Below are 11,834 nucleotides of genomic sequence, written 5' to 3'. Positions count from 1 at the left end.
TGAATAAGTCTTTGTGCCATTATTTGGGAGCTGGCAGGACAGAGAAAGATGCAGTACAGCAAACATAACAATATTATATAATTTAAGCATACACCATAACTTTTAATTTACTTTCAAACAAGAATATTCTACTAAAGATAATAGGCTACCCTCTGACCTTCTGTTTTTGTGTCTATGTGTTTGACTTATTTCACTGAGTATAAGATGAGAAAGCATTCCATAAATTGTTATAGTAAAAATGAGAAAATTTTATTAATTTACACTAATAATTTTACTACTCTATTTTTTTCTTCATTTAATATGGTGAAGTGGAACTGGAGAGAGATAGGTCAGTGGCAAAGGTTACATACAAAGGACATGAGTTTGGTTCCCAGCACATATGACAGACAACTCACAACCACCAGCAACTCCAGCTCAGGGAATCCAACACAGCCTTCTGGCCTTCCTGGACACCTATATCCATAGGCACAAACTCAAGAAAAGAAACAGTAAGCCACGCTCCATTTCGTTATGTGTCTCCTCCCCCTCAAACACATATGCTACAACCCTGTAGACATCTTTTCAGTTTTTCACCTGTGTATTGCTTTATCTGGTTATGATTATGGTTTTGTTTTTCATAGGTACATGTTTATATATGTAGTCATTGTATGGCAAATTTGTCAAGTGTGTGCCACAAAACATTTGGAGGTCACAGGACATCTTTAGGTGTTCATCTCTGCCTTCCATCTTGCTTAGGTTGACCTCTGGCTCTTTTGTGGTTGACAAAAGAGTATACCACATAGCTGGCCTGCATGCTTGTGGGGAGTCCTATCTTCATTACCATCTTGTCGGTGGCATGATAGGATTACAGATGTGTGCTCCCACATCAACTTTTTACATGGATTCTGAGAATCCAAATTACATTCTTCAAATTTTCACGGCAAGCACTTTATCCACTGAACCATCTCCACAGCACCACATTGTTTTTTCTTAAATCCTGACTACTTACTGTGGTGTTTAGCTGAGTCACTGTGACTACATCAAGATCTCAGTTGATTCAGTGGTAGCAGTTTTCAGCTGCCAGCCATCTTTTCTATGATAGCTCTCCTCATCCTTCTAAAGGTAGCAGGGTGTTCTTGCAAAGTCACAGGTCAGTGTGTAAACAGAATTTGTCCTCACTGTAATTCTTACAGTGTTTCGCAATCATAGGAGACTACTGTCATGGGCCAAAACCTCACACAAACATGATGGCTCAAGACCAGTGTAGGTCATTTCCCTGTGTCTGTAAGTTCCTGGGTTCAGTTCTCAATGTTAGAAAACAAACAATACATGATGACAGTTAATGTTAATGGATGTCCTGCTCGTACAACACCACCATCTTTTAGACATTTGCTGCCCTGTGTTGTCACAGGCCAGGGCTCTCTTCAAGGCCGCAGTGGATGTTATATTATTAAACACAATGGAAAAAATGTTCTAAGTTGTGGGAGGAGACTAATATTTATTGAACACATATGCCACATATTATACAAATACATAGTCTCCTTGACCCTCCCACCATCCTGTGAGGTAGATAGTCTTCTCATTTTATGCATAAAGAATCTCTTTTTGGATAATATAGGTTTTTATTTTTCTATTAAAATTGATTCCACCTATTTTCTTTTCTACTTCCTATTGTAAAGATTTTGTAGCTATACACTAGAAAAGTCTACTTCTAGTCAAGAAATAGTAATTTAATGAGTTGTTTCACAGTGTTTCAATGAATGATTGAAAATTCAAAACTACCACCCATCCCTATCAGGTTGCTTCTTCTTTGGATCTCCTAATCCACCTGGGTTGCTGAGTCTTTTTGCTTGGTTTCCATGTTTCCTACTAATCACACAAACACAAACACACATGCACACGAGCGCACACATACACATGCACATGCCCCACTCACCCACACATTTCATCACTAGCTAACTTTGGTTCTTTAGAATTATTCTCCGTAGTCTAACAGGAGTAGCAAGCAAATACAATGTTCTTAATCATGAAATGACTCCTGCTTCTAATTAAATGTAATATCAAACAGGATCAACCTGTCTCAGAATTCAATAAAAGTTCAATCTGTAGTCAAGAAAAAACTCAGTATTATTTGTTACAGTTCTCCAATGCTTCATGAAGGGAATAAGACTGAATGACTTTTATGTCCCCTCTATGTAGAAGAGACAAGATCTCTTCTCAAAGGAGATCGTGATTTTCCTTACACTTCACAGGGGAAAAAAAACTTGAATTTTCTTTCTCATGAATTCCTATGTTGGGTCCCTGTTCATTCATGCCATCTGATTTATTCATACTCTGTAATAGTTTAGATTTAAAAAAGAACTTTTTAGTAGTAAACTAGCCTGGGGTGGGTGGAGCCAGCCCTTTTGCCCTATTCCCCAACAGTCATTGCAGATTTTAAAAACTTTCTTTGGAATGACACTGTCTACCACTTGTACCCAGGCACTAGGGACTGGGAAGCAGACAGATAGTCTTAGCTCAAGAGTACATGGTGTGTAGAGGTAGAGCCTCGTCCAGCAGCATTTCATATTTCTAGGAAAATATATAGGGAAAAATGTGGAGTCCATGTCCTTTTTCTCCCTTTGGGGCCCATAGGAAGTACCTTCTCTCTCTTCTTGAAGGAACTTATTTCAAGTACATATAGTCTCTTGTCTGGGGGCGTCTTCAAAGGACACTGTAGCTGTAGGAAAGGTTCTCTGCACGGATGCCAGCCACATCTGCATACAGTTCAGGCACCACTAACTCTGGCACTTGCAACACAGCCTTGTCATTTGCAGATCTAGAGGCAGCTTCTAGGCGTAAGCACAGCTCTGCAGGTAACGGACGGCTGTCCTCACTCCAGTGCCAACAGCATTTCATGATGCTGTACCTGAGATGGGAACAACAGAGACAACTGTGAAAGGAACATAGTTCCTCTTCAACAACCAAATAAAAACTGATCTTTCTGCCCTGTCCCCCATTGTATTTCCAGAGACTGGTACTCTACCATTCTCTTTAGATCAAGTCTCTCAGCATGGTTTTCCTTTTTATATAATAGAATGCTGGAGACTTTTCAGACTATAAAGTGACAGAAGAGCTCTGCCTTACCATGCAGTGCAAGGATAAAAGGGCTATGAGTAAATTGTTAGTTCCCCTCTATGGTGTGATGGGTGGAGCTTTTAATCATTTCATTTACCTTCTCATCAGCGTGATAGGTTCTTTTAAGGCCAGGCACTTTGTCTGAAGGCCTTTTGTGAAGGCAAAAATTAGAGTCCTCAGTGATTGCCTCAAAATTGTAAGAATGTGTGTAATGTATATATAATGTATACATACGTGTACGTCACAAATGCATATGTGATAAATATACATATATGACATATTTATAGCTTGAGCCTGAACTGTCCCCTTCAGGCCCATGTTTTAAGTGTGATTCCCCACTAGGGGAAGTATTTGGAAGTTACAGCCTCCTGATTCCAGCCTTTGTTCCCTGTCTGCTGGTCCACAAGCATGTGAACAAGCTGTCTATGTGCTCCCACAACCACAGACTGAGCATCTCTGCCCTACCTTCCCCACTGTAATGAAATTGAGACAAGGTCAAGCTTTCTTCCTGAAGCAGCTTCTCTTGGGTACTTTGTCACAATTAGAAAAGTGGCTGATAAGTTGTTGAGAAGAACTGCTTTATTTAAGACTGTGCATTAGCATAGAAGGACAATGATCATCCAAGGCACACAGAAAAAGGTATAGTGATTAAGGACCAAACCATTATTTCAAATGACAGAAGCTCAAGCCTAGAAGAGCCACTTACATGGCATGTGTGCAGCTGCTGGGTCTCTTCATGATTTTCCCTCTCTGGAGATACTGTAGAATGTTGCTGGGAGGGACTTCAGGGTATGGTGGTGCCCCTGTCAATACAAAAAACATGAGAGCAGCAAGAAACCTTCTAAATATGAAGTGAAAAGAACTCCAGTATCCATTGATCTGAGACAGCGGCATTTAAGCCGTAACCATGGGAAAATATTGTGTACAGTATAGTTGCTTCCTGCAGATTATATAAGGATACAGTAAATTTCAGAAAAGATGTTCTGGAGAAGAAAGGTAATATTAGAAGTTCCTTAGTTTTAATTAAGGAAAGTAATAAAACATGGCAAAACAGGAAATAAGACCTGCCTTTCACTCTTTATAACACAGAAGGAGCTACAGTTTCTAAATTGAATGGACAAATAAACTTGAAGAAAACGTTCTCACATTTATAGAAGGTTGCTGTGGGAATTATACTTTAGTTTTGAACACATTCTATGGAGCTGGTATGGGTTGGGGAAAAGAAAGGTAAAAGGGAAAGCTAAAGAAAATTAAGGAAGGGAGAGAGAGAGAGAACAAAATGAGTTGATATTTACATAGAATTTATTGGAAAGAGGCGCAGAGTCCATATCAGTCCAGTGCAATCTGGCCTGGCCTGAAAACACTTCCTCAAAGGTTCTAACATTCACCCTCCAAATGAGCAAGCTTGCCTGTTCCCATGGAGGTCGTCCTTACCTAGAGTCACCATCTCATAAAGCAGGATCCCAAAAGACCAGCTGTAAAAGAAGCAAAGTCATCCATTTAATTTCTACCTTTATCTTTACTAAAGAAAGCTTACTTTAACATCAGCAAGGAAATGAAGGAGTCAAAGAGAGATGAAGTATTTTAGAAAGAGGATAAGTCACAGAGTTTATTAATGAACATTTCTGCCCATGTCTCTCAGAATCTCTATCTTTAAGGGCTGAGTCTATATCCCTTCTTCATAATACGTGTTTGCTGTTGTTATTAACATACGAGTGTGCAATCACAGATCCACTCACTGAAACAGAATGGCCCTTTTTATCTTTTTCATCTTTCCTTCCCTCTGTGCTCAAATTCTAGCCTTAATTAAATACAAAGCACACAGGGACTCTTCATTTAATCACTGCTTTCTCAGTAGATCTATTTATTCAAACATAGAGAAAGTACTAGTAAACTTTAGACATTTGGAAAGGGAATTTGGCTAATTGGTATGACTTTAGAGGCACATACTTCACTATTACTACCATCATTAAATGAGTAACATTTTAAAAGTACAATTGCCCACAGTCTGTTGAAAAGCAGGTATAAGAGATACATCAGAGGAAGCATCCTAATGGACTCATCAAGCCGATGTTTCAATTCCCACTGCCTCTTGTGATATGGACACTAAGGAAGGCATTCTGCATTGAACTTTTGTGCCGAGCTGAGGTACATTATTTCCAAAGATCAATTTCAATTCTTTACAGTCCTGATTATACCAGTTGTGTATGTAATTATAGTTAAGCAATCATCTAAGTATCTAAGTGCTATAGATGCTACTTAAATATTTGCATGAGATATATCTTTAAAAATAAGTTGAATGTTTTAAAACGAGTCCATACGAGTATGCTGCTAAAAAGAAATTGAGCTGCAATAGTACTTCACATTTGTAATCCCAACACTTGAGAGACTAATGAAGGAGGGTCACTAGTTTAAGGACAGTCTGGCTACACAGGGAGACTTGTTTAATACAAAACAAAACAAAAATGAGGCAGGTATGGTGATTATGCCGTTAACTGCAGCACATGGGATTCAGAGGCAGTCAGATTTCTGTGGGCTCAAACTCGGTAGTTTTTACATAAAAAGTTTCAGGATATCCAGAGATATATAGAAAGGCCCTGTCTCAACTCCAGCCCCACCCCAAATAAAAAAAATTAAGTGAATAACATATTACAAAATTGTACTGATGAGTCAAGTAAAAAATGAAATGGGGAACCTGGTCAGTAGTGGTGCATGCCTTTAATTCCAGAACTTGGGAGGCAGAAGCAGGTTAAGCTCTGTAAGTTCAAGACCAGCCCAGTCTACAGAGTTATATTTAAGACAACCAAGCCTACACAAAAAAAAAAAAAACACTGTCTCAATTAATTAATTAATTAAAGGAGAAGAGGAAATAAAAGTCTCAGGTTGTTTTACAAATATTTTCAGTTCTCTTATTATATGTACTAAGAACCATCTCAAAGTGGCATCCAGCCATGAGTCATGATTGCAACTATTCAGACAAGAAATAAAGCTTATATCTGTGCATTGTGGCATGCATGTGTGACCCTGCATTTCAGAAGTGAATACAAAGAATTGTGGCTTAAGTGCTGCTTTTGCATGTTCAAGACCCATCACAAAATGTATATTTTTCTCCTTAAAAGTTCTGATAAATAAATATGCATGTATGTTTTTCACTTAATAAGTGATTTGGGAGTGAAGACATAGCTCAGTGACTAAGAGCACTTATTGCTTCTGCAGAGGACCTGGGGTCAGTTCCTAGCATACATGTGTTGGCTCACAGCCTTCTATAACTCCAGTTATGTGGATCTGACACTTTCTTCTGGCTCCCAAGAACTCTAATACATACATGGTGTACATAAACTCATGCAGGCACATGCACATAAATAACTTAATATTTTTAAAAGAAGTGACTTGAAATGTGTATAAATATTTTACTTCAAATTCTTCATTTCCTGACTCATAAGTGTAACCATGCCCTAAAGGTTAAAGCAAGGCTGCTAAGGTAAGTCCTCCAACATTGATTTGAGTAATATTTTCACTTTTTTCTTTCCTATTAAAATCTGCTAATGTAATTCACAAGAACTACCGGGAAAAGCATTTTTAAATAGATTGAAAGCAGATGGCAAACATTTTTGCTTGACAGTGTTTGATTTCAAGTAGAGATCTGATTTGCATACATAAGTGACTGCATGTGCAATCACATTCTGGGGGAAGCACCAGACCTCAAAGAGAAAAAAGAAAGCAGGAACATACACATCTCCTCTGATGCTTGCAGGTTTCAGGAGAAGACGTTCTGGAGCGAGCCACTTGAGAGGGATGGTGCTGGTGCGCACAGAGGAAATGGCCCCTTGGGTGTGGACTTCATAAGCCAGGCCCAAATGGCAGAGTTTGACAGTCAGGTCACTTTGGATCAGGATGTTCCTGGCAGCAACATCCCCATGAAACAGATTCTTATCCTGCAGGAATTCCTATCAGCATATGATCAAAGGCAATCAGCATTCTGAAGGTCATAGTTCACAAATAAGACAACCTTGGGTGGCCTTCAAAAGATAAGAAACTTCTCTGCTCCAAACACTCACATTAATCAATGAGATCATTTCTAAAGCAGAATAAGGGGTTACATTTTTTCACCTTATGATTGTGGATTACCAAACTCAGTGAATGATCCGAACGGCACTAACACAGGAATTTAACTTCAGTGCTCAGGATGGATCCTGTTGCATCACGTGTTCTATGTGAGCACTCTGCAACTGTGCTACAAACATACTCCTAACACTGGACTCTGAAAACGTAATCGCATGCTCTGCGTCAGCCCTAGCCCCTCTTGATTGTTCTTTCTTTTCAGATGGTACTCAGTTCAATTCTGGAACATATATACAAGGTTCAAATTATCTCATTCTGTCTTTCCAACTAGATGATGTTGGAAAACCCAAAGGAACACAGAAAGTCACAGACTCATCAGGTGATTGTTGACTGAAAACCAGTCTCTTAACTCATACCAATCCACTAATAGTTCTTAAGTCAGGCTCCAGATGAAAATTCTCTGAGAACTTGTAAAAACAAACTTTAAGACTTTTAACACAGACTTACTAAGTCACCATCTAGAAAGAGAAAGGGAGTGACTTGTAGTACAAGGGAACAAAGGATTCTGGTGTGGTTAGAAAAGCAGGTGAAAATCAGTGTGGCTGGTGATGTGTGCTGGATCTGCTCCTTTTGCCTGAAGCCACTCAAGCTGTGTGTGACTGAAAGGCCAGAAACCTGGGGTTCCGACTACCAAACACAGAAAAAGGAAATTTAGAGGGTGAAAGTGTTAGTGTTCAGTCACTGATGAAGAAGACCATGACTAGCAGTTTTATGTCTCTTGGAAATTTTTAGAACCAAGAAATTAAATAGGAGGAGCAAAATTAAGGAATGTATAAGAAAATTATCCTATAATAAGAAAAATTGAAGAATGTATAAAATGTAAGGTCATTAAAGATAACAGCAAAACATATAGCCTTGCCTCCTGACAGGTAACACAGATGCTTAATGGATGCATCAGTTTGATTGGCACACCCCCCCTAGGATTGATACCTCTGAATTTACGATTCGGGAGGCAATGCAGGATAAAGCTCACAACTTAGCAGCACTGTGACTAGAGATAACTGCTGTGTGGTGGCCTCTCTCCTCAGCCTGCGGGAGTTCCAACCAGAACTTCTTCTCTTTCCTCCCTTCACTTCCTTTTTACTCCATTTTTCCTAATTTCATTTAAATATCTGATGGGCCAGGAATGCAGCTCTTGTTGTGCAAGATGCCATGAGTTCAATTCCCCATACTATCACCGCTACAAAGAGTACTGATCCATTTCACACATTGTGGTAGCAAAATTCAACAAAACATAAAATCATAGTTTCACAGAGCCTTGATTTTTATATATAAAATATCCATTTAAAATACATCCAAATAATTTCACACATATAGTTATATAAACTTCCTGAAAATTTTGATAAAGGTATTTTTTTTCTGAAGCCCTAAATTCTTTAAACCTCTTTAAGTTGATTTAAAAATAAAAGAACAGTTGGCCTTTTCTGTTCTTTCCTTTCTCTTCCCCTTGTTCCTTATTTTCTCAAGTTTATTATATACATATATACATGTATATTATATACATATGTATTTCATATCACATATATTATCAAAGCAAGTCTCCAACCAAACACAATCTGAGCTAGTCTGCCTTATTTTGGGGGTATAAATCTCTATCTTTCTTTACCCTTTCACCTACCTGCTTTCTCCCCTAGATCTCTTCCATCTTGCTTCCCTTGTTTCCTCTTTGACATGTATATTCGTTCAGATATCAAATTAATCTTGATCTTGATTAAGCTTTTAAAACTTAAGCTAAGTAAACTTTCACATTCTTCTAGTTCACTGTATCAATCCTAAATTGGCTGTCTTCTGCCTTGAATGTCTTATACTGAGCTGTATTTCCTAAATAATGTCATCAATAAAAGACTGAGAAACAAACTATCAGTGAATAGACTTCATCTAGCTTTATTTTGTAAGGGAAGCCCCAGCCAATCACCTTGTTTGTAGGGCGGGTACCCCTTAGGCAAATGTTTACCTATAAATCTGGTGGGTGTGCTCCCTGCCTTCCCTTTTGTTTCCTGCTCTTTGCTGGAACACTGGTTTTGTAAGCTCTCCCCTTATTAAAGCTGAATATATTATATTAAGCTAGCCTGGTTAATTATGTTTGTCGTTCGTTTACGCCGCATCATTATTTAACTATCTTAAATATATATACCCCATTTAAAATTATGTAGGAAATACAGCATAAATACTAGGCTGCTAAGAAACTGATAAGAAACCATCAGTGACCATTTAAGCTGGTCTTACCAGGGCCAGAAGAACCTGCTTTCCGATGTGATATATTTGTTTTTCTGTGAGGTCATAGAGCAGGCCATCCATGGTCATCACATCCTAAAGAGATAGAGGAAAGGAAAACATTATATAAAAGTGACTTAAGCATATTTTCTTTTTTAAATTATAGTAAAGAAACTCTGAAATGCAGATATGAAAGCTATGGACAGGGATTAAGAATCAAAGAGAAAGGGCTGGAGAGATGGCCTGAGGGTAAATGTGCATGTCACCAAGCCTGATGTCCTGAGTTCTATCCCAGGCTACACGTGGTGGAGGCACAGTATTGACTCCCACAAATTGTCCTTCTACTTCTATGTGATCCCACCCCCACAGGGAGAAGAAAGAAATGTAAAAAAAAAAAAAAAAACTAAGGTGTATTTATGTTTTTTCTATATGTGTGAATGTTTGCTTGCATGTATGTATATGCACCACATGCATTTCTGGTGTCCTTGAAGACAAGAAAATAGCACCTGACTCCCAAGAACTAGAGTTAAACATAACTGTGACCCTCCATATAAATGTTGGGAACTGAATGAACGCTGATCCTCTGCAAGAGCAGGAGGTACTCTTAGTTGCTGAGCCATCTCTCTAAAATACACACACACACACACACACACACACACACACACACACATATATATAATTGAGAGACAAACATTAGGTATGTTCGCATATGTAGAATAACAGGGTCCCCTAAACAGCAGAAATGAAAAAAAAAAAAAGAAAAGCAGATGAACAACAGGCAAAAAACAGGGATTAAACTCTTTACTGAATGATTAACACAGCTATGCAGAAGGCCTACATATGCCGGTTCCCCTGTTAAAACTTGGTGTTCAAAAGTGAAGAAAACATAGTTTTTCAAAAAGAAAAAGCTCAAATTGCAAACAAAAAGTTCAGAAAATTCACCATGTGCAGTTTCTCATCTGAGCCTGATAGCTGCTGCCTCAAGACTTTCTGAATGCCAGACCTGAGAACTAAAATCAGGGAACTATAAATAAATAAGTGGCTGCATGTGGTAAGTGCCACAAAGGAAATGTGCAGCATCTGCTAGGCCATGGGTTGGTAGGAGGAAGACGAGAGCCACCTCAAGGATAGAGGAAGATGGGAAGATGAAGGATTTGTGGATATAAACTGAATGAAGAGGTGCTCCGTGTAGTAAGAAAAGCAGATGCAAAGGATCTGAACTAGAGAAGATGGCAGCTCTGAAGAGTGGGAAGTTGCTTGGTGGTGAGAGCAAAGAAGTGGCAGAAGGATAAATATCTTGAAGGGTTTAAATTGACAGGGTCTATCTTGAAGGGTTTAAATTGACAGGGTCTATGTTCTTGTATTCACACCATAGGGTGAAAGACTTCATTCAACAGGTGCCTTTCCCACACATTTCCAGTTGTGTGATGATCAGCCTCTGAGGGCTAAATTAGTCTTGAACTGGCTCATAAGCAAGTGAGAAACCAGGGTTTCTTCAACTCTTCAGGGAGGAACATTTAGAGAACGAAGGATATTATTATTACTATTTTAAGTATTAATAACTTTTTACTTTTTGAGATTATAATATAATTCCATTATTTGTCCATTCCCTTACCTCCCTCTAAACCTTCCCACGTTTACCTCACTCATTTAAATTCATAGCATCTTTTTCTTTAATTGTTGTTACAATTGTGAATATATGTACGTATGTATGTATATTCATATATATATATAAATTCAGCCTGTTCAGTCTGTATGTAACTTGAATGTGTATGTTTTCAGGGCTGATCATTTGGTATTGAATAATCAATTGTTATGTTCTTCCACTGGAATCTAGAAACTTCTGAGCTAGTTCTCTTTAAAGATTTGACACACAAACACTTATAGCTGAGCTTCTCCCTTGTCTGCTCTAGTATACCAGGGTGCTTTCATGGAATGAAAAGTACACTTAGGAGGAACAACGGAGTAACTATTATTACTGAGAGTGGTACATCATTCTGTCATTATCATTTTTAGCAGCTACCAGTTTGATTGCTTCTTTAGTACCAATTGCTATTATGTCTTTAATATTTTATGATTATTTATAAAACTCAGATCATAATTAACATTCCAGTATAGACATGATGGCACATGTTTTTAGTCCCAACACTTGAAAGGCAGAGACAGGCAGTTCTGTGAATTTAATACCAGTCTAGTCAATATAGCAAGTTCCAGGACAGCCAAGGCTACACAGAGAAACCCTGTCTCAAATAATGGCAAAACAAAAAACAAAAAAAAAAAAAGCACAACACTTTGCCAAAGTCAAAGTTAGGCAGTGGAGACAAGTCTTTAAACATATTTTAAACATATTTTGCCCAACAAGATAGTAATCAGCCACAAATGTCTATTTCAACTCGCAGTGC

The 11,834-nt window shown here is 38.3% G+C and overlaps 1 protein-coding gene across 4 annotated transcripts in view; it reads right to left on the bottom strand.

The window, feature by feature from the left end:
• Positions 1–198: 198 nt before the first annotated feature.
• The window catches only part of Styk1 (serine/threonine/tyrosine kinase 1), a 40,651-nt gene continuing 29,015 nt past the window's right edge, over positions 199–11,834 (bottom strand). For all 4 annotated transcript variants that reach the window (XM_075982537.1, XM_075982539.1, XM_075982538.1 and 1 more), the window contains 5 exons: positions 9,445–9,528; positions 6,829–7,043; positions 4,531–4,571; positions 3,803–3,899; positions 199–2,887 (listed from right to left, as the gene is read on the bottom strand). In XM_075982537.1, coding sequence (XP_075838652.1) covers positions 2,683–2,887; positions 3,803–3,899; positions 4,531–4,571; positions 6,829–7,043; positions 9,445–9,528 — 642 coding nt within the window. In that variant the 3' untranslated portion in view covers positions 199–2,682. The remainder of the gene's footprint in view (positions 2,888–3,802; positions 3,900–4,530; positions 4,572–6,828; positions 7,044–9,444; positions 9,529–11,834) is intronic.

Source organism: Microtus pennsylvanicus, chromosome 8 (genome assembly GCF_037038515.1).
Source record: "Microtus pennsylvanicus isolate mMicPen1 chromosome 8, mMicPen1.hap1, whole genome shotgun sequence".
Taxonomy (NCBI): Eukaryota; Metazoa; Chordata; class Mammalia; order Rodentia; family Cricetidae; genus Microtus; species Microtus pennsylvanicus.
This window is presented reverse-complemented; position numbering and strand designations above follow the sequence as displayed.